Source organism: Malus sylvestris, chromosome 6 (assembly GCF_916048215.2).
Source record: "Malus sylvestris chromosome 6, drMalSylv7.2, whole genome shotgun sequence".
NCBI lineage: Eukaryota > Viridiplantae > Streptophyta > Magnoliopsida > Rosales > Rosaceae > Malus > Malus sylvestris.
The window spans coordinates 6,306,119-6,329,100 of NC_062265.1; the positions used below are offsets into that span (position 1 = coordinate 6,306,119).

General features: G+C 39.4%; 2 protein-coding genes, 1 long non-coding RNA gene and 1 other non-coding gene across 4 annotated transcripts; all 4 read left to right on the forward strand.

The window, feature by feature from the left end:
- Window positions 1-2,637: 2,637 nt before the first annotated feature.
- LOC126625703 (serine/threonine-protein kinase SAPK3-like) lies at window positions 2,638-6,021 on the forward strand. The gene is made up of 9 exons (XM_050294765.1): window positions 2,638-2,891; window positions 3,909-3,983; window positions 4,203-4,304; window positions 4,431-4,484; window positions 4,596-4,688; window positions 4,868-4,960; window positions 5,157-5,261; window positions 5,380-5,478; window positions 5,589-6,021. The coding sequence occupies exons 1-9, from the start codon at window positions 2,769-2,771 to the stop codon at window positions 5,868-5,870; spliced, it is 1,026 nt and encodes a 341-aa protein (XP_050150722.1). The 5' UTR covers window positions 2,638-2,768; the 3' UTR covers window positions 5,871-6,021.
- Window positions 6,022-6,661: 640 nt separating this feature from the next.
- On the forward strand, window positions 6,662-6,733 carry TRNAG-UCC (transfer RNA glycine (anticodon UCC)). Its single transcript has one exon. It is a non-coding gene; the product is annotated as a tRNA-Gly (tRNA).
- Window positions 6,734-8,140: 1,407 nt separating this feature from the next.
- On the forward strand, window positions 8,141-18,737 carry LOC126625702 (uncharacterized). Its single transcript, XM_050294764.1, has 5 exons — window positions 8,141-8,738; window positions 9,043-9,141; window positions 17,002-17,046; window positions 17,870-18,007; window positions 18,222-18,737. The coding sequence occupies exons 1-5, from the start codon at window positions 8,328-8,330 to the stop codon at window positions 18,582-18,584; spliced, it is 1,056 nt and encodes a 351-aa protein (XP_050150721.1). The 5' UTR covers window positions 8,141-8,327; the 3' UTR covers window positions 18,585-18,737.
- On the forward strand, window positions 12,326-15,365 carry LOC126625705 (uncharacterized). Its single transcript, XR_007624447.1, has 2 exons — window positions 12,326-12,680; window positions 13,596-15,365. It is a non-coding gene; the product is annotated as an uncharacterized LOC126625705 (long non-coding RNA).
- Window positions 18,738-22,982: the final 4,245 nt, after the last annotated feature.

Here is a 22,982-nt window from a genome sequence, read left to right on the forward strand (position 1 = left end):
GTATAATTATTATTAAGTACAAGATAAATAAACAATAAAACTAAAAATTATTAATAAACTCACACCCAATAGTCAACTATTTGTCATCACGCAACCTTTTGTGAATTCGGGTTCATTAAGCATTATGAGAAGATTAAGAAGACAATATGACCTTTTTTTTTGGGCATCCAGGTATCCAATTTTCCTCTTCCACCTCCTCCAGATGCTGATGCCCTGGATAAAGAAAAGCGTTGCTTGAAGAGTCTTCAAGCACTTGACAAAGATGAAAGACTGACACCTCTAGGGAGGGCCATGGCTCATTACCCTATGAGTCCTCGTCACTCTAGGATGCTCCCTATTATTCAAGTCTTGATTAAGAAGAAGAGTTTCGAGGCTAATTTAGTGCTAGCATGCGTAGTTGCAGCTACTGTTGCTTTGAGTTTGAAGATAGCCACAAAGAAAGCTACGGCTTAAATGAGGACGGGAACATTACAGTTATACACAAGCTAGAGAAGTTGGGAAGGAATAAACTAAAAGAACGGTGAAAATGTTCCATGAAATTTTTTCTAATCCCATCAGTGATACTCTATTTGTCGCTTTTGCTTTATAGTGCTATGAACTTGCAGAGATCCTAGTGGAATTGGAATTTATCGAGAGCAACTTTGTAGGGAAAATAACATATGCTTTGATTTTGGGTTTCTATTTTAAATGGGTATAGAAACAAATTTGTGTATTGAATTGGGTTTGTTAGGATAATTTAGGTAGTAAATTTGAGTTACTCTATTTGTCGCTTTTGCTTTATAGTGCTATGAACTTGCAGAGATCCTAGTGGAATTGGAATTTATCGAGAGCAACTTTGTAGGGAAAATAACATATGCTTTGATTTTGGGTTTCTATTTTAAATGGGTATAGAAACAAATTTGTGTATTGAATTGGGTTTGTTAGGATAATTTAGGTAGTAAATTTGAGTTTAAAGAGATATTAATAGTTGAATTACAAATAATTAGGGTGTAGAGAGTAAGTTGAGTGTGGAAAGAGGTTATATAGGTTCAAATAAAATTTCCCGTCTTTTAATTCTTTCTCGAAAAATCGATTCACTCTTTTAGAATTATTTATATTGTAAATTTTTTTATTGTTTATAATTTGATAAAAAAAAATACAATAACCAAGATTTAATAATTTAAATTTTAAAATCAAATTTAGCGTGAGTGTTCAGAAAATGAAAATTGTTGTTTGAAAATGGCTTCTCTAAAATAAATATTGGGTTAACTGCATTTTGTACTAAAAGGTTTGAAAGTCATTTGTAAAATGAGCCACGAAGTTTTAAGTTTGGCATTTTATGCCATGTGGTTTCTGAATTGCACTAATTTAATGTCTCCGTCAATTTAACTGTCTAATTAGACGTTGAGTGCTGATATGACATAGACATGACCCACATTTAAACACTTGTTCACTGTTAATTTCAATGTTTAACATTTACTCTTTTACTTTTTAATCATTTTATGAAATTAACAGTCAGTGTGTGCTTAAATATGGACCCAATATATGTCACATTAGCACTTAATGTCTAATTAGACCGTAAAGTTGACGGAGTGTTAATTTGGTGCAATTTAGAAACTATGACGTGTAAACGCAAAAAATTGAAATTTCATGGCTCATTTTGCAAATGACCCCAAAAACTTTGTGGTGTAAAATGTTGTTAGCTCTAAATAACTTATCAAATTACGATTTCATTTTGAGTCAATTTGACCACAAAAAGATATTCAAAATTGAATGCAAAACCGCAGAGGTAAGCGTTTAGAACATGAGTTAATGCTCCAAGTGTGCGATTTAGGTTTTACTTTTGTTCTTTTTTGTTACAAGGCCTTCCATAGTAAGCAGGAAAAAATGAGTGTGCTATTAATATATTGAACTCACAGTGTGTAACATCTTTGCAAACCATACTCACCCAAACTACTTTTGAAGGCCAAAGCAGCTTGTTTGCAAACAATAAAATATGACTCTTCACAAAGCCAAACATTGTCCTTACATTTTATTACAATTCGAGAGGCACCCCACTCTCATCTGAAAAAGAAAATTTGAACTTGGAACCGCAAAAATAAAGTAGTCTAAAAACTTGACTATAGTTTGAGTGTGTGATTTAAAACATGATTGATCCTCTTTGTGAGGATCCTGGAGATTTTCCAATTGTATTCGTTCATCGTATATCGTGCGGTAAGAAATTATTGTAAATTTTTTTATTTAAAATTAAATATAAACAGTATCTGACAAAAACTGACCGCACGATGTACAATAAACGGATATAATTGAAGGATCTCTGGGATCCTCACAAAGAGGATCGGTTATTTGTACCATTTAAAAGAAGTACGATTCTCTCCCCTCCTCTCTCATTCTCTATTTTATCTTTCTCTTTATATAAAAAAATTAACATAAGATATTAATATTATTTAACCGTGACCGTTTCAGTAGGAGAGGAAATAAGGAGAGAAGAAAATCCTACTCCCATTTAAAATGCGTAGAAGACTCTGACTTTAGGGGACCAGAGAGATTTAAATTTGGGTTTGTAATTTAGTAGGACCAGCTCTTTGCTCTTTTGACGCGTGGTCTTGTCTTGTTTCTTTGAAACAATCTTTTCTTTGGATTGTTTCTTTGAAACAATCTCTTCTTTCTTTATCTCCAACCAGATATTTTCATTTGCATTTTTCCTTTTCGTTCTGATATATTTGTCTCTCTATTATTTGCTGCTGGGGATATTTGGTGCTTGAATTGTTGGAGGGTTTGGGATTGGGATGGAGGAGAGGTATGAGGCAATGAAGGATCTTGGCTCTGGGAATTTTGGAGTGGCAAGGCTGGTCAGAGATAAGAAGACAAAGGAGCTTGTTGCTATCAAATACATAGAGAGGGGGAAAAAGGTCATTGCTTTTCTCTTTTTTTGTTCTTTTTTCACTTCATTTATTTATTGCTTGAATAAAAAATTGAAATGTTTGGACTTTTTTTATTTTTTTATGGAAATGTTACTGCTAATAGTTGTAGAGTTTGTGATGTATTTTAATTTTTGGATGATTTAAGGGTTGTGATTTTTATATCTGCCTGCTGAAAGAAAAGAGTTAGTGGGTTTTTGTTTGGAATTGTGTGTTTCTTTTCCCATTTAATATGATGGGATTAAAGTTTCAAAGACGGTTCATCTGCCCATGCTAATTACCATCGATATTGTCCCCAACTAAATCACCGATATAGTCCCCTGAGGAATGGCTTCAACAAAGTCTAATGTAGTTAACTCTTGTTCTGCTATGTAAAATTACGATGCTTCTTTATAATTTCAGCAGCTGAATATATATGCCGTAACGAATGCCGTTCATCAAGTTCTGAGTTGTGTGATACTGCTTTGTTTTTCTGATCCATGAAATGTTCAACTTCATACCTTATAGCTGCGTTTGTTAGAGATGCTTTAGTTTGGATATGACAAATTTCCAAATATTGTCCGAGTTGAAGGCAAAAGATGGAGTATTCGAAAAGCCTGGTATATTTCTGTGAAGTCAAGCACGCTTCTGAAATATTTATGAATAAAGATAGTGTACCAGTTGACTAATTCCGGTTGCATTTTAGATGTTGAGTTGCAGTTAGGTAGTGCCTACTCTACAATTCCCATCATGCGGAGTTGTGCTCTCAACCTTTTTTGGCACATGATTGTGTTTTGTATCGCTGTAACTTCTAAGTGTATAATTATATCCTTTTTATCATTAGTTAAAGCTGGATATGCAAATTAGGGCTCGAATGCATAGCTATTGCCTTAATTGTCTTTTGCTCGTGTATTTTGGATAACATTTAGTCATCTGATTCATTTCTAGCATTTTCTTCTCGTTGCGTACCTATCATGAATATATATTTTAGTAGGGATATAAATTCTTTTTCGGCTTTCTGAGTTTCAGATTGATGAGAATGTTCAGAGGGAAATAATAAATCACAGATCGTTGAGGCATCCAAATATTGTCAGGTTCAAAGAGGTAACAATAACTTTGTATTAATTCGATTGTGTATTTACACGCACTTCCGGGGGTGCATGTCTCCATGTTTGCGTTTTTCCCTTCCCAGCATGTCATTGTATTATATAATTTTCGGTTAGGATAATCATCAGTCAAACTGGAAGTGATAGCATAGAGCTAGGATAAGGCAGTCTTGCGTTGTAACTTGTACATGAACAGAAGAATCATTTTTGGCTGCAGCTCTTGCTGACTCCAAGTCATTTAGCAATTGTCATGGAATATGCAGCTGGCGGTGAACTTTTTGAGAGGATATGCACTGCTGGTAGATTTAGTGAAGACGAGGTTAGTTTGTTTAGTTTATTTGGCACGTTTGATTCAAATTCCTTTACTTTTTGGTGCCTATCGAAACTATATGTAACTGTTAGTTTTTCAGACTGATTGTTTGACGGTAGTTCCCCTTCATGACAGGCAAGGTTTTTCTTCCAACAGCTGATATCCGGAGTCAGTTATTGTCATGCCATGGTATATTTATATTTGACAAACACAGAGAGACATGCACACACATAACCAAATGTTTCTTGTTTAGAATTAGTCGAGTTTCTCTTCTTACATTTGGCTGTAATTTTACCGCAGGAAATTTGTCACAGGGATCTGAAACTGGAAAACACACTCTTGGATGGAAGTGCTTCACCACGTCTTAAAATATGCGACTTTGGTTACTCCAAGGTTATTATGAATTTCTTGTTGAATAAACTTTGTTTAGTTCAGTTTACGCAGATTATTCTGGTGCTCTGTAGTCTTTTTTACCCATTGTTTCTTAAACAATTTTTTGGTTAGCATCTACTTGCCTGATATGTATAATATATGTATATATATGTAAATTTATATTATTTACTACCTTGCAGTCTGCTATATTACACTCACAGCCAAAATCAACTGTTGGAACACCTGCATACATTGCTCCGGAGGTTCTGTCACGGAAGGAATATGATGGAAAGGTATCTAATTTCTATTTGTTTCCGCAACCAGCCTCAAAAATTCAATCATATTGTGGGATTTTACTGTATGTTGGACAAAAGTAGTTCTGATCATGTAGTAGCTTACACATAATATCATCCGAACTGATACAAACCAATTATACAGTTCATACAATGTACCATAGTATTTGCTTTCTAAGTCGGTACAACTTGGTAGATTGCAGATGTTTGGTCCTGTGGTGTGACGTTATACGTGATGTTGGTGGGAGAATATCCCTTTGAGGATCCTGAAGATCCTAGAAACTTTCGTAAGACCATTGAGGTGAGCTTAACCTTCATCCCCCCCACACACACACATGGTAGTTGTACATTGTGATCTTAATTCCAAAGGGTTATGGCTTTTCGTTCCAACAATCAATTCATTGCAACTTCTGAAACAGAAAATTATGAGTGCCCAGTACACCATACCCGACTATGTACGTGTTTCTGCAGACTGCAAGCAACTACTTTCTCGTATTTTTGTTGCCAACCCTTCTAAGGTAACATGAGTTTCTATTGTTTCATTTGTGTTCACTCGATGCACAAGAACAATGTACGGACTATGGAGATAAATGTATAAAACAGCACTGACAATCCTTGGTCGTTGTAGAGGATCAGTCTTCCTGAGATAAAAAAGCACCCTTGGTTTCTGAAAAATCTGCCGAAAGAGCTAATTGAGGTCGAGAGAACAAACTACGCGGTAGTGGAGCGTGACCAGCCTAAACAGAGCATTGAAGAAATAAATAAGATCATATGCGAGGCAAGGACACCAGGGGAAGGTGGATCCAAAGCAGGAGGTCAAGCCGTTGCTGGGCCGTCCGACTCTGGTGATCTAGAGACTGATTTGGACTCCGAAGTCGATGTCAGTGGTAGCTTTTCAGGCTATCCGTGAGCATGATATCGGAAGGATTTGTTCTTTTTAGAGTTTGTTTACACACACAAAAAATACTTCGCTTGGACATCTCACATTTATGGTGTTGATCACATTCATGCTATGCACATTTGTACAAATAATTTGAACATATTGAAGTGGGATTGAGTTATTTCCATTGTATGTAGATTGTATTTGGACATGTTTTGTGGAACTTATCTTCATAAGTCAGATAGCATGATCTGCATAATTTAAAGCATCTAGTATTTAATAAACTTTTGAATAATAATGATATTTCCAGAATGGATTGATAAAACTGGAGTAGTGTCCCACTGTTTTGGTTCTTGAACTACAAATTCATTTCGTCCAAAATAAAAGGCTGTAAAGGGTGAACAAGAGGAGTTCTAGTGGTGTTGCCCAAAAGATCATTGCTTCACATTGTGACAAATTCAGACATCAATATTCACAAAGTTTCAGTTCATGGACCGAAACTTCAAGTGGATCAACATTTAGATACCAATGTTCCAATTTTCTCGAGTGGATTTTAATCATATAACAAGCGTGTAAGCTTGCCTATCACTAGTGGGTCTTCTAATTACGAGTTCATTTTGGATGGGGCAACATGATCAGTGGTTGGTCATACCACTCTTACAAAAAATTAAAGTCCCTACATTGTGACCTCATCTGACCTAAATCTGGTCCTATACTATGTGAAGTGAGAGTTCCATAAAATTTTGTTCTAGCAATGCGACGATCTGAGAGCTGTACAAATTCATTAAAATTGTAAGAAACAGAGAGGTCTTGCATCAATAGCGTTTGTAGTCCAACGGTTAGGATAATTGCCTTCCAAGCAATAGACCCGGGTTCGACTCCCGGCAAACGCACATGTTTTAAATTTCCTTTTTAAAAGGAAAAACAAACGCCTGAAGACATTCAAACTGACATTTTAGCCCTTTAACCATCTCCATTAAAGATGATCTAAGCGGATCCTATCTAATAGCCCTTTAACCTTGTCGATTGAAGACGTATTAAGCGTAACTGCTTAGTTTCAAAGTTTACCATTACCATTAAAATTCCATCTGGACTTTTCTAACCTTCCAGGCGTAGCTTATCAATTTACCAAATGCTTCAAGGGCACCTTAATTACCGATCAACAACACACACCTTAATTTTACAAGCATAAGACTTCCTATTCACACGGAAGTTTCGGTTCCTATTGGTCAAGTACCCTAATAAGATTGAAGTGGCACATTTAGCTCCAACGATTCAGAAACCCTTAAAAATCATGTGGTATATGCAAACTTCTCGTTTAATATTTGATCTGGATTTTTTTTTCTTGGATTAAATGTCAAATAGTCCATGTGTTATAGTCATTTGGCCAATTTAGTTCCCGTATTTTCAGTTGGCCAATTAGTCATTGTGTTTATTTATGTTAGTCAATTAAGGACAATCCATCCAATCTCTGTTTAAAAATTTCATAAAAAATATTATAACTTAATATAGAAAAATATTTTTCAATTAAAATAGAAAAAAATATAATTTCATAATGAAAAAAAAAAGATTAAACAAACTCACTCTGTCATATGCCTTGTCCTTGACCCAACCTTAACCGCACACGCATGCAACTCGATGAATGCGTCTCTAGATCCACCTTGGCATCAACTGTCACCACGCGAGTTCCATCATTGTAGTCCTGAGAAAATTAACCCGACCACCTCGTCTCCGACTGTATAATCAAGAAACATACCGCAATTGAGAGAGCCATATACTACCCTTTCTCTTTCTTTTTCTTTTTTTAATTTATAGAAAAATACAAATCAATAAGAAATAATATGTATAATAGATAAAACTTCCTATGTGAAAAATTATTAAGGTTGTGACATAGAATTTTTTTAGGGGGGGGGTGTGGAAGAAAGCTAGGAGAGGAGAAACGATAGGAGGAGGTTGGGAAGTTGGGAGATGAGTAATTTTCTTTTTATTTTAATATTTTAATAAAAATGGGTAATTTTATAAATAGGTTTATAGCAGTTTATGCATTTTCTAACCGAAATTAGATGAAATATTCTTAATTAGTTAAAAAAGATGACTACGAATCTACGATGATTAAATTGGTCAAATTGAAAACACGAGAACTAATTGATGCAATGAGTATAACACAATTACCCTTATAGCATTTGAGGTTTTTTTTTTCATTAATCATCTCTTCCCCCATAAATTTGTCCTTAAACAGACCTTAGAAAATATAAAATGACAATGATCCCCTACAATTAGCTAACATATCTTTTGTAAACAAAATTGAAAAAGACAAAGATGACATTGACTCAGTCGCCCAGTTCCCTATTCTGGTGTTCCCCTCTTGCCATGATCAATCTTTGTCCAAAGTCAACGCCATAATCTCCAAGCTCAATTCTTTACCCTTAATCCAGACCACAGATCCCAAATCGCCTTCCGGTCTCACTCTTCTCCCCCAATTCTCAAATGGGTCGGAAGCAAAACGACCCAGAAGCCACCCATTACTTCTCTTTCGTCCTCCTCTTGGTGGTTTTGGTTTCCTGTGCTCTGGTCTACACATTCGTCTCTGCGGTGCTTAAACCCAATGACGCCTCTTCATTCTCGGACGGATTCTCGGAGCTCGAGTCGTTGACGTTGGTTGAGAAGGGCGGCGGCGTTGGGGTGGAGGGGGAGAGTGGCGCCGGGTGTTGCAGAGGGACTGAGAATTTGGAGCTGTGGGGGGCTGCTGTGAAGTGGGGTTCTGAGTTTAAGTTCAGTTCTTCTGAGGAATGCTGCAAGGCGTGTAAATCCATGTGTACTGGGACTGATGGGCCTTGCTTGTGTGATTCTTGGGTGTTTTGTGGGAACAAGGAGGCTTGCGGCTCCAAATTTGGTGAGGTAAGTTGAATCTGGGCACTGGAATTTTGCCCAAATGAATTAACTTTTGATTATTAATTTCGAATGTTTACGACGAATGTATCCAATTTATGTGTAAGTTTTGATTTGGATGGCATTATATAAGCTCAATAAGTCTTAATCTGTGCAATTGATTTCTTGAGCATATTTTCAAAGTCTGAAGAATAATTAGTCTGCATTTTCCTATTTGATAAGGTTGCATCTTTGGATTATGTTTTGTCAAATCTATTCCGTATTTCAGTACATTAACTTGAACTTCTTTTTGGTTGAAACTTTGTCACTTCAGTGCTGGTTGAAGAAACAGAAAGATACATTGGCACCGGAGCGCCAGGAAGTAGGGGAAACAGTTATGTGGACTTCTGGACTCATCTTTGGGAAAGGAGAGGTATGGAAGTTTGGGGAGCATTTGTTTTTATTAATTAATGTGGCTTTGTATACTGAATCTTGTAGTCGTATGTAAGTTTATTTGTTCCCACATGGAATGTTAATCAGTAGAACTGTTGGATTTTATGGAATTTCCATTATATCAGTTCCTACAAGAGGCAACTAGGTTTAGTTAAGTATGAGTTGGCAATCAGAACGTATATGGGTAGAACTTATAGTGGGGTTTTGGAAAACATGTAATTTCTGTTGGGCCTTGATAACAAATCCAGTCTTAAACTAAGATTTCTAGTAGCTATCCCAAATTCAAGATGATCGTGTTTTGCGTCTTCCTTGGAGAAAGAAGATAAAATAATTCCCAAGCATGGTCCTTGCAGATCAGATGATTCATATAATATACAAAAAGAAACTCTAGATAAGTGATTGATTTTTTTTGTCTTTGAATGAGATCTCAATTCCAGTGATGATTTCGGGTGGCCATTTTACCAGAGGTTTGTATTGTATCAATCTAAAGTATATGGGTAACCCAATAATGGAAGTCTCATTACAACAGATAAAAAGTTACTCTAGGGATAACAAGCTCACTGACCCAATAATCGAAGTGTGGAAACTTTTGGGAGAGACAGGTATAACATGGCTCACTGACCTTTTCAATAGGATTTTGAAAACGAAGAAGATGCCAAATGAGTGGCGAACGAGCACTTTGGTGCCTATCTACAAGAATAAGGGCGACGTACAAAATTGCATGAACTATAGGGGTATTAAGCTAATGAGTCATACAATGAAGCTCTGGGAGAGAGTCATTGAGCATAGATTGAGGCAAGAGACACGGGTTTCGGACAACCAATTCGGGTTCATGCCAGGGCGCTCAACCATGGAGGCAATCTATCTCTTACGAAGATTGATGGAAAGATATAGAGATGGGAAAAAGGATTTACACATGGTCTTTATAGATTTGGAAAAAGCGTATGATAGGGTCCCAAGAGACATTCTTTGGAGGATTTTAGAGAAGAAAGGAGTACGAGTAGCATATATCCAAGCTATAAAGGATATGTATGAAGGAGCAAAGACTGCCGTAAGAACTCATGAAGGACAAACCGAAAGCTTTCCCATAACTGTAGGATTACATCAAGGCTCATCCTTAAGTCCTTACCTTTTTGCGTTGGTAATGGATGAGTTAACAAGACATATTCAAGATGATATTCCTTGGTGTATGCTTTTCGCAGACGATATAGTGTTGATAGATGAAACTCAGGAAGGGGTAAATGCAAAGCTTAACCTTTGGAGAGAAGTGTTGGAATCTAAAGGTCTTCGCCTAAGCCGATCAAAGACAGAATATATGGAGTGCAAGTTCAGTGCAAATGGAGGCCAAAACGAGTTAGGGGTGAGGATCGGAGATCAAGAAATACCAAAGAGCGACCGTTTTCGTTACCTAGGATCTATCTTGCAAAAGAACGGAGAATTAGATGGAGATCTCAACCATAGAATACAAGCTGGATGGATGAAGTGGAAGAGTGCATCCGGCGTGTTATGTGACCGCCGTATGCCACTGAAGCTCAAGGGAAAATTTTATAGGACGGCAATAAGGCCGGCGATGCTGTATGGCACAGAATGTTGGGCGGTGAAACATCAACACGTACACAAAATGGGTGTAGCGGAGATGAGGATGCTTCGTTGGATGTGTGGGCACACAAGAAAGGATAAGATTAGGAATGAGGATATCCGGGGTAAAGTAGGAGTAGCTGAAATTGAAGGAAAGATGAGAGAAAATCGGTTACGGTGGTTTGGACATGTGCAAAGAAGGCCTACTGACGCTCCGATTAGAAGATGCGACGATGGGACAGAGGTTCAGGGCCGAAGGGGTAGAGGAAGACCTAGGAAAACTTTGGAAGAGACTCTAAGAAAAGACTTAGAGTACTTGGATCTAACGAAGGACATGACACAGGATCGAGCACAATGGCGTTCTAAGATTCATATAGCCGATCCCACTCAGTGACTTGGATTTTCCAAGTCTCCAACCGAGAAGTTTTCCTCACTCGGAAAATTAAGGGAACACTACCCCAACCTACATGCTCCACTCAGAAAGCTTCAACATACAAGCTTCAATAAAAGAAAATTCAAAGAACTTAGCGAAGAAGGCTTTGGTGTATTTAACACAATACGTTGAAATGAAGGAAAGCTTATTTATTGATATCCCCGATAAGCTACAAATATGTACATATACATGAGTCAAAATAAACACACAAGAGGGAGCCTTCACAAAGGTTGCTTAGGAGAAGTCTCAGCAGTCGGTAGAGCCCCAGAAAGAGAAGGCACCGGAGGGGGATCATTTGGAGCCTCAGTACTGGACAGAACCCTAGAAGGAGGAGGCATCAGAGGTTGATCATTTGGAGCTTCATTACGCGGTACAGCCCCAGAAGACGAAGGCAATAAATGCCTTTGGAACAAACCTACAAATCTCTGATGATCAAGTAAAACCTGACCATCAGTTTCCTTCATCTGGTCAAGCTTCCTCTTCATGTTTGTAGCATAGTCATGTGCGAGCCGGTGCAACTGTTTATTCTCATGCTTGAGCCCTCTAATCTCCTGTTTGAGACTCATCACTTCAGCCGCCAATGATTCAACTTGGCGGGTTCGAGCAAATAGGCGTTGGGCCATATTAGACACAGAACCTGCACACTGAACACTGAGAGCCAGCAAATCCTTAACAGCTAACTCATCAGACCGTTTGGAAAGTAGTCTGTTATCTTTGGGAGTGAGAAGGTTCCTGGCCACCACCGCAGCGGTCATATCATTCTTCATCACGGAATCCCCAACGGTAAGAGGACCAGTAGGGGAGACGAAGGATGGGCGCCATATGTTGTCTGGAGAAGGCGGGGCTGCCTCTTCAACAAGGTTCAAGTCAAAACGACGGTCGGAGGGGCCAGACATTTTCAAAGGTGTTGAAGAGAGAAGAGGTCGGACAAATCAAGATCTTAGAAGTGCAAGAATGAAGCTTCTACTGGTGGAGATTCAAGTGTGCTTTGGAACTTAATGCCAGCCCTTATAAAAATCTGCACTCGACGGAGCTTCAGAAATCGAAGAGGCGCCTGCTCAGAAATCGAAGAGGCGTTTGCTTTCTCAAAAGCTGGGCTGCTTAGAGATCACGAGGGTTGATCTCAAAAATCTAAGAGGCGCTTGCTTTCTCAAAAGTTGGGCTGCTCAAAGACCACGAAGGCTGGTCTCAGAAATTGAAGAGGCGCTCGCTTTCTCAAAAGCTGGGCTCCCCAGAGACCACGAGGGCCGATCTCAGAAATCGAAGAGGCACCTACTTTTCCAGCCTTGTCAGCACCTGTCACACGCACACTCAGCTTTGCGGAAATTATGGGCATTCTGTCGAAGACTTCTGGGGAAGTAGAAAACACATGAATCTTACTGTTCAATCACCCACTTCCCACACGCAACAATAGCTCATGGGTACCACAGAAAACTTTGCCAAAGTTCTCTGCCAAAGTTGAGCACGTGAAGCTTGCAGCTCCTACTACATCGCTCTGACCAAGAAGGGTAAAAGAATAGCAAAGAAACAGCACTAACAAAGTTTAGACCCATAAATTTTGAAGGTCTAGCTACCATATTATTACCCACAAGGGTAAAGGAACAGTACCACTGCTGGATAATTGGACAGTCCCTGTGTGTCAACCTCTGTGCTTCGTGGCAAGGTAGACTAGCAAACATGCCCAACCTTTACTCACATTCGAGAAAACACTCCCAATAAGATTGCTTGCTCCAAAATCGAAGAGGCACCGTCCTCCGAATCTCGAGAGCCAGACTCCCAACATGACTACTTTCTTAAAAATCGAAGAGAGGGTAAAGGAACAGTACCATTGCTGGATAATTGGAAAGTCCCTGTGTGTCAACCTCTGTGCTTTGTGGCAAGGTAGACTAGCAAACATGCCCAACCTTTACTCACATTCGAGAAAACACTCCCAACAAGATTGCTTGCTCCAAAATCGAAGAGGCACCGCCCTCCGAATCTCGAGAGCCAGACTCCCAACATGATTACTTTCTCAAAAATCGAAGAGACACTGCTCCCCGAATCTTCGAGAGCCAGACCCCCAGCGTGACTGCTTTCTCAAAAATCGATGAGGCATCGTTCTTCGAATCAATCGAAGAGGCGCTCGCTTTCTCAAAAGCTGGGCTGCTCAGAGACCACGAGGGCCGATCTCAGAAATCGAAGAGGCACCTACTTTTCTAGCCTTGTCAGCACCTGTCACACGCACACTCAGCTTTGCAGAAATTATGGGCATTCTGTCGAAGACTTCTGGTGAAGTAGAAAGCACATGAATCTTACTGTTCAATCACCCACTTCCCACACGCAACAATAGCTCATGGGTACCACAGATAACTTTGCCAAAGTTCTCTGCCAAAGTTGAGCACGTGAAGCTTGCAGCTCCCACTACATCGCTCTGACCAAGAAAGGTAAAAGAATAGCAAAGAAACAACACTAACAAAGTTTAGACACATAAATTTTGAAGGTCTAGCTACCATATTATTACCCACAAGGGTAAAGGAACAGTACCACTGCTGGATAATTGGAAACTCCCTGTGTGTCAACCTCTGTGCTTCGTGGCAAGGTAGACTAGCAAACATGCCCAACCTTTACTCACATTCGAGAAAACACTCCCAACAAGATTGCTTGCTCCAAAATCGAAGAGGCACCGTCCTCCGAATCTCGAGAGCCAGACTCCCAACATGACTACTTTCTCAAAATCGAAGAGAGGGTAAAGGAACAGTACCATTGCTGGATAATTGGAAAGTCCCTGTGTATCAACCGAAGAGACACTGCTCTCCGAATCTCGAGAGCCAGACCCCCAGCATGATTGCTTTCTCAAAAATCGAAGAGGCATCGTTCTCCGAATCTCGAGAGCCAGATACCACAGACCACTTTTTCAAAGTGCTCTGACAGAGTTAAAACATGTGAAACTGACAGCTCCCACTACCGTGCTATGACCAAGCAGGGTAAAGGAATAGCATTACTACTTGTTAGGGAGACTCCTATATATGTCAACCTCCATCCCCAACGGACAGGCAGACCTGCAAAAATGCTCAACCCTTCATCATATCTGAGAGGGCACTCCCAACGAAGCCTTTCGAAATATTCAGCTTTCTTTCCCCCCGATAATACCTCTGCAAACAAGCTATACTAGAGCAAGAATATCTCATATCATCAGGGTTAAAAGCAAGAGTATCCCATATCATGCTTTTTCCCTGTCTTTTCCTTTGGCCTTGTTTTTACCTGCAAGACAAGGAGAAAGAGAGCAATCAGTCAGCACTTGGAATCAAGCTTCCAGCCAAGAACTGACTGCCTGGAACCCCTTACCTGATTACTTACCTGGCATTGCTCTCGAGTACTCATCTTCAACATCTTATGTTTCCAGGGAAGATTCCGCATCTGCTTGAGGAACAGATAGGGCAAGTGCGAAGGATACAAGGAAGCATGTGGAGACAAGCGTAACAGCACACGTGCCGATACATCCATTACTCTGTCAAAAGCAAAAGTATCCCATATCAGCAGGGTGGAACGTACTCTAGATTTGATGGACTTGTTTTGACCCTCAAATTCTTCAGTCGGCCTTATACTCTGAAGGAAACCAGAAAACCCTCCAGCTCAGTTCAAGAATAAGCCTGTGGAAAGTTACTTCTTCAAAAGCAAAAGTATCTCATATCATCTCTTCTCATTTTTCTTCTCTTTATCCTTCATGCTGCTGCAAGATGGGGAGAAGGTGAACAATCAGTCGGAGCTCTGATTGCTTACCTTGTCTGTCACCTCTTTCAGCAGACCCCCTAGCTCGGCGACTTGGGGGACTCCTACTACATGGTTTGTATCGCGCTTGACCAAGCCTGAAACTACAAGTAAGCTTCAAGTGAAATTGATACATTACCTTGTGCATCTCCACCAGTTAAAGATACCACCCCTGGATGGAGGAAGAGTACTTCCAGAGAAGATGCCACATCTACCTATGAGACAGATAAGGCAAGTCAAGACGACTCCACACTCCGATACTTAGAAGTTTCGTGATTACGAGATCATTCTCCCACAATATTTCTTAATGTCATTTGTACTAAATCATTCACTTGTACTCACTAAAGGAGAGCTTGAACCTATGTACTTGTGTAAACCCTTCACAATTAATGAGAACTCTTCTATTCCGTGGACGTAGCCAATATGGGTGAACCACGTACATCTTGTGTTTGCTTTCCTATCTCTATCCATTTATATACTTATCCACACTAATGACCGGAGCAATCTAGCGAAGATCACAAAAAGCGACCGTTTTCGCTACCTAGGATCTATCTTGCAAGAGAACGGAGAATTAGATGGAGATCTCAACCATAGAATACGAGCTGGATGGATGAAGTGTTAGAATGCATCCGGCGTGTTGTGTGACCGTCGTAGGCCACTGAAGCTCAAGGGAAAATTTTATAGGACGGCAATAAGGCCAGCGATGTTGTATGGCACAGAATGTTGGGCAGTGAAGCATCAACACGTACACAAAATGGGTGTAGCGGAGATGAGGATGCTTCGTGGGATGTGTGGGCACACGAGAAAGGATAAGATTGGGAATGAGGATATCCGAGGTAAAGTAGGAGTAGCCGAAATTGTAGGAAAGATGAGAGAAAATCGGCTCCAGTGATTTGGACATGTGCAAAGAAGGCCGAATGACGCTCCGGTTCGAAGATGTGACTACGGGACAGAGGTTCAGGGCCGAAGGGGTAGAGGAAGACCTAGGAAAACTTTGGAAGAGACTCTAAGAAAAGACTTAGAGTACTTGGATCTAACGGAGGACATGACACAAAACCGAGCGCAATGGCGTTCTAGGATTCATATAGCCGACCCCACTTAGTGGGAAAAGGTTTTGTTGTTGTTGTTGTTGTAGGGATAACAAGCTCATCAGGTTGTTACGCCTTTCGTGCAGGTCAGAACTTACCTAATTCTGATCTTGCTAATGATCTAGATTCATATCAGAATCCCTAAGTATAAAGTAAACTTTGTAGCAATTGAAGACTCATTCAGATAAAACAGAAAGAAGACTCAATATCTTTGCAGCCAGGATTTTTTACGTCATTCATGCCTATCAATTTGCACATGGAATGCAAATGTAAAAGTTTGACTAATATGCCTATCAACCTATTTTTTTTCCTCCTTCATTTTAGATCTAGTATGCTCATCTTGAGCGCATGTCCTGCTGCTGCTAGTTTCTCAGCTACTCCATGTGCATTAGTGTTGTTTTCAGTCTGCCAGAAAATTTTATCTCATTTCTCTCTTTGTTTTACGTGACTAGTTATTGCCACTTATATAATCGAAAATTCCCCAAAATAAGAAATGAAGCTAGAAAGATTTAGACAAAGAGGATAACGGGCTGAATGTGTTATTGTGTATAGTATGAATGCTTAACTTTCTTTGTACAGCAAACAGGCATGCCTAGTAAAGCATTAAGTTTTACCAACTTTCTTTGTACAAAATTTACTGCATTTTCCCCTAATGATTTGTGCCACATGCATTTCATGAAACGAAACTAAAGGTTCAATTCTCTAGATAAAAGGGCAGAAGCATCATTGTAGCTTTTACCATCTTAACAACTCCACTACAAAAAGTAATGCAGAGATCAACAATAATTTGACATTGGAGTTTGACGAGCCGTCAACAGAGAATGTATGATTAACTTAATATACTACTGGTGTAGATTATGTAGTCAGAAGTCAACCATTTTTGTAGATTATGTATCTTGATTTCTTTGTTTGTTGTTGGTTTTCCAGAAATTGGTTGTATGATGGTATGACCAACTTAATATGCTATTGACATGCCTATCTTTTCTTTTTCTAGGGCATTGTTGGCTTGGAAACAGAATATGGAACTCTTCATATAAAAGTAAGTGTTGGTGCCATCAGAATTTTTAACTCATTTTTTCTTATTTCGTTTTGGATACAATATATGAAAATGCTATTTGCAAATGGAATATGAATCGTTATGGCCAGAGGGAAATTTAAAATGCACCAGTCAGAGTGCAACCTCTGGAGTTAACTTTTGCGTACATGAATTTATGTTTGTGTTATATTTCTGACTTGGTTCAATAAGCTCAAGAGAGGTTTCGTAGACATTGCTAAAAATTCGGTATTTCCGTGAAACTCGATTCTTGTTTATGTCTCTTGCCCTCTTGTTTTAACAATGAATGAATAACAACATGAGAGAACATCATCAAGATTAGATTTTCCCTTGACAAAACAAAAAATTCTTTTGAAAAGTAAACTTCATAAATTTTAAGCCTTTTGTTTCGCTTAAAAATAACCAACAACGAAAAAAGAAAAAAAAAACAGTATTTTTAAAATTGGTGTGAATTGAGATGATGTGGTATATGTGCACATTAAATGATATGATTTTGTAACTCTCATGTTTGGATATGCTAAAGTGTTATTTATTAATCCCAAAAGAATAATGTACCGAATTATATCTGTTCATTGACGTTTTGTTGTTTTGATCTTGTGTTACTTGCTGTTACAATTTGATAAGCTGTATACCTCTCACTACAAAAAGACATGGAGTTTTTCGTTTGGCATGTTGTAGGGATTTGCAGTTCACACATAATGCTGATTTTTACCACTCAGCAAATGCCATATTTTTGCTCTTCATTTATGTTTTGTTTGATTTATGACATACACTAATAATTTCTAGTTCTATATATTAATTTGTGCAGCTTTTCCCTGAATGTGCCCCTCATTCTGTAGCCTACATTCTTGAGTTGTTGGCATTGCGCCATTGTGCAGGCTGCCAGTTTTATCGTGCAGAGAGCCGAGGGCAATCATGGGATTCAGATGGAAACCACATAAAAAATGTAAGGCTTGATTAAATTGCTGGACTTCAGTCTAAAATTGATGATATGCATTTGTTAGTTCTGCTGTGTTGTTTATTACCTTGAATGCCCTTTGGCATCTGAATACATGCTAGTTTATGGGAGAAGGGTCACATACGCTTTGCAATTCCAATACTGCACTTAAGAACAGGGGAAATAAACTGATTTGATAACTTTTCCTGTGTGAATTTGATAGACTCCTTTTGGCCCTCCATTTGCACTGGTTCAAGGAACACTAGAAGCTCAAGGAGGCACATTTAAGAAGATTCCGACTGAAGTTTGCCCGACCATTAGAAAGGGTTCTGTAGCATGGATTGGTTCTGGCCCAGAATTTTTTATAAGCCTAGCAAATCACGAAGAGTGGAAAAAAGACTACACTGTCTTTGCTTCTGTTCTTCCAGAAGACATGAGCATCGCCGAGAAAATTGCTCAACTTCCGACCACTCCAGAGGTTTGGAACAGTATCAACGTGACTGTCTTGGAAAAGCCAGTTCCCTTGCTTCTGCAAAGAATCAAGATGAGTCACGGAGATCTCACTGCAAACATGAAATCAAATTAAAAGAATCTATACAATACCGGTGTTTATACACGATGAAATCCGTCCCTTCCGACGCTGTTTTCTCTTATTATTCTGAGTTAAACTTTATACATATATGAGATATAATACCTAGATCGTTTGATCATGGAAATGTTGAGTGGCAGGTTTTGCTTATGTTGCTGTTTATGTTTTCCTGCCTTTTCTCTTATTTTGTCAAAGTTTGTGTGTCTTGCTGGTTTCACTTCACTTAAACAAAATGTAGTGTTTCCTTGTTAAACAAACTTGGGGCTCGTTTGAAAGTACTTTTAAAATGACTGAAAGCGCTTTCAGAGAATGTTTTTATGTTCCAAAAGTACTTAAAGTGCTTCATGCAAGAAGTACTAGTTGTAGGTAACACTTCAAGTGCTTATACAAGATTCACTTGCATTTTTCCAAAAGATTTGTTCCAAAAACATTTTTACAAAAAGCGTTTTCAGTTATTTTAAAAGTAGTTCCAAGCGATGTCTTAAACGACTTACATAAAGCTTTAATGAAAATTAAAACAAGTAAAACTAATTGCATAGTCAAGAATTCAATCAAGAAAGATCAACGGTTCAATTCTATTTTAAAATCAAATGCTTGAAGCGACCCGCCAACTATCATAGATGGATAGTTTTGATGCCAATTTAGTTCTAAAACTCTTTAGCTATGTTTGGGGTTAGGGATTTTTACTCTCAATGGATTTTCAAGTCTCAAGGGATTGATGTCAAACTAGTAAGGAATGAATAAAGGATTACAAAATTCCCCATATGAGCATTACTAATGCATATAAGAGGGATTAGCAAATTCTTCTCATATTTTTTGTAATGCTAGTATGGAGAATCTTCTAATATCGACTATTAACTTTTTGTGGTCCATTTCTTCTAACTTGACCTTAATCTCTTAATAACTTGAAAATCTTGAATCCAAACGTAGCGTATTGTACAATATATGCGAGCGCCATTGCCATAATGGTATATGTTGATGCACAAAATCGGAGGTCTTGAAACAACGTAAATCCGACCGTGAATCTGCAAGTAATGTAAATAATACAAGATGTATCGTGGTTCACCCCAAGATTTGGGCTACGTCCACACTGATTGTATTATATTTCTCTGAGAAGTAAGGGAGAGAGCGTCTGTAATATGAGAGGGGATGTGAGAGGGTTTCAGGCCTAAGAGTTGGCCTCCCCTAATTGTGAGGGTGAGGGGTCCTTTTATAGAATAAGGACTCCTCACTTATTACATATTTGCCCATTCCTTTATCATATAATTACATTTAAATCCCCCGAGTATTTGTACGAGATCTAAATACGAGGCCCTAAATATGGTATAAATAGTAGTCCCCCAAGTCTTTAGTCAAGAGAGTCTTTTGGCTAGAGACTTGAAATTCAGTCCATGTGGGGGTCGAAGTAACTAGATGTTGTCTTGAACTGATGTTCGATATGAGGCGGTGCTCAATCTGAAATCATGCTCAACTAGAAGTAGCACATGATGCGAGACTGCTCGGCTCGTGGCTTATGTTGCCTTGGTTGGCTTGACTTCTGGCGTTTGAAGGTGAGGGAGTCCCTTTTATAGAATAAGGGCTCACTCCTTAATACATAAATATGGGCTAGAGTTAATGCTCTCTAATGGTGGTGAGGGAGTCATTTTTATAGAGTAAGGGCTCGTTCCTCAATACATGAATGATGGGCTAGAGTCCCCCAAGTATTTTTCATGAGGCCCAGTTGAGGTCCAATATATGGTACATAATGTAGTCCCTCAAATCTTCGGTCAATAGAATCTGTTGGCTGGAGACTTCAAATTGAATCCGTGTATGGGCCGAAGTGGTGGTTGTTCGGAGGCGGTATTTGTATACCCTGCACTGAAGCTTTGCAGGTAAAGCTTTGCAAGTGAAGCTTTGAAGCTAGAGCTCTGTAAATGAAGCTTTTGAAGCCGAATCTTTTGTAAATGAAGCTTTTGAAGCTGATTGACATGAGTGATGCACATGAATGTTTATGTTGATTGCCATGAGTGATGCTAAGGGATGTTGTCATGAGTGATGCTCATGAATGTTGACATGAATGATGGTCATGAATGTTTATGTATGATTGTTATGAGTGATGCTCATGAATGTTTATGTATGAATGACATGAGTAATGCTCATGTATAATTTGAAGTACTGGGCGTACTTTTGATCACCTGGTTGGTGACAAGAAGGAGAGTACGGGTTGTACATTTCATCACCTGGTTGGTGGCATGAATGGCTAGTTGCCAAATGATTTTAGAGTACGGGTTGTACATTTCATCACCAATGGCTAGTTGCCAAATGATTTTAGAGTACAGGTTTTGGAGTACTGGGCGTACTTTTGATCACCTGGTTGGTGCTAATAGTGGCAAGTTGCCGAATAATTTTGGAGTACTAGGCGTATTTTTGGTCACCTGGTTGGTGATAATAGAGGGCTTGACTTTTTTGGGCATATGGGCCTTCGCCCTCCACATGACATTGCAGCCCATTATTTTGGGCTTTGCCCTTTTTTTTTTTTTTTTTTTTTACCCTCTGATAGGGTTTATACAGATGTCTCCGAAAGATAAGAAAAATAATTTACACCATTCAGAAACAAGAAAAGTAAATCACATCATTCTGATGGGGTGTTTATTCCTTACTTTTGCTTTTTGCTTTCTGTTTTCAGTTGTACTCTCTCTGTCTCTTCACCTGGTAGACAAAAGGAATTGTAATAATAGGAACCTTATAATTTTGCCCCTTTTCTTCTTTTCTCTTTTCCTTTTTCTTTTCACTTTTGCTTTGCACCTCTGTCTTTGCTTTTCTCGTGGTATTCGCAGGAGATGGTGATGAGTATTCTCACTGCTTGCGCTGACACCACGTGGGGTGGTGCTTGACAGACCCTACAAGTTTTTTTTGTGGGATATGCAAATGCCATCCCTTCAAGTGAGCCATCGATTCAAAAAGCCAGAAAAGTTAAAGCCATCACTAAGAACACCACAATAACCCAGATTTCTCAATCTCCACAGTCCCAAAAGCATTGCTTCTGTCGGTGCTTCCAATCTGCATTCCTGCTGAACTTGTAAAATGGTTCTCAAACCACATTATACTGAAGTTGTCGTCGAAAGAACGTGTCGGGGCAATTTGATGGTGAAGACGGACGGCTCGTCGGGGAGTCTTCCCCTGTTGGATCACGACGACGTCGTCGTAGGGAATGTCCATGTCTGACTCCGTGTTTTCATAGATCTACCCCTGGGAATTATTGGTCTTTAGGAAATGGCCTAGGAGAGGTTTTTTGTGAGGGCATCGATCCTGGTAGCACTGGAGATCTCTATTGCCGTCCCTTTGGGAAAGACATGAGGAAGCCGTGAGACGAACGCTGGAGAGGTCTAATGGACTAGCCGGCCCAACTACAAATTCAAACGCAAAAGCTTCAGCAGCTCGCTTGCCACAGCTTCGATGCTTGTGTCAATGCCCTTTTTGGCGAAAAAAGGATGGCAGAGGCAGAGAGCTCGGAAGCGGCAAGGTTATGCACGACGACAATCCGGCGGAGAAACCGACAGTCCGGTTCGGATCCGTCTATTTGCTCAGCTTGGGAACCCGTTTCGTTTCTGGGTTCATCCAGTTTGTGTTTCCGAGAACCGGAGCTTGGGGCTTGGGATTCTGCTACTGTGGCGGTTGAGCCGACGTCGTTTTGGGGATTTCTTTGCCATGCTTGACTCCTTTGACCTGACCCAAGATGTAAACCTCACTCAAACTAGATGCCATAATCTCACTGGGATAACGTTTGTGAGAGTGGGAATTGTCGAGGTAAACCTCATCTTCAGGATCTCTGCTCTGCTTCCCAGATGGAGGTGGTGAAGAAGACGATGAAGTTGATGTAACAGATGCATTTGCAGATGATGAAGATTATATCTCTGGGTTCTTGACCGGTCTTTGATTTTTCATGCGGACAGACGAGAGTTGTGTATTCTGCCTTGGATTTTTGCATATTTGGAGAGAGAGAGAGTATTGTGTTTCAGATCTGGATTTTTTATGTTTTTGGGTTTTTCTAGGAAGTGATTGGAAAAACTGTGGTATCTCTGAAATGAGATTTGGGTGTTTTCTGTTTCTGGGTTTTTGTGATTTTGCAGATTCACGGCGGAGGTGAAAAATTGAGAGAGAACCAGCATAACTTTTCATGTCGATTCCCACAAATGGCGCCAAATGTTGATGCACAAAATCGGAGGTCTTGGAACAACGTAAATCCGACCGTGAATCTGCAAGTAATGTAAATAACATAAGATGTATCGTGGTTCACCCCAAGGTTTGAGCTACGTCCACACTGACTGTATTGTATTTCTTTGAGAAGTGAGGGAGAGAGCCTTTGTAATATGAGAGGGGATGTGAGAGGGTTTCAGGCCTAAGAGTTGGCATCCT

Coding starts and splice junctions, on each gene's coding strand:
- LOC126625702 (XM_050294764.1), top strand. CDS start 8,328: ATGGGTCGGAAGCAAAACGACCCAGAAGCCACCCATTACTTCTCTTTC. Junction 9,142..17,001: donor TCATCTTTGGGAAAGGAGAG/GTATGGAAGTTT, acceptor TTCTTTTTCTAG/GGCATTGTTGGCTTGGAAAC. Junction 18,008..18,221: donor ATGGAAACCACATAAAAAAT/GTAAGGCTTGAT, acceptor TGAATTTGATAG/ACTCCTTTTGGCCCTCCATT.
- LOC126625703 (XM_050294765.1), top strand. CDS start 2,769: ATGGAGGAGAGGTATGAGGCAATGAAGGATCTTGGCTCTGGGAATTTT. Junction 4,485..4,595: donor TCAGTTATTGTCATGCCATG/GTATATTTATAT, acceptor ATTTTACCGCAG/GAAATTTGTCACAGGGATCT. Junction 4,689..4,867: donor GCGACTTTGGTTACTCCAAG/GTTATTATGAAT, acceptor ACTACCTTGCAG/TCTGCTATATTACACTCACA.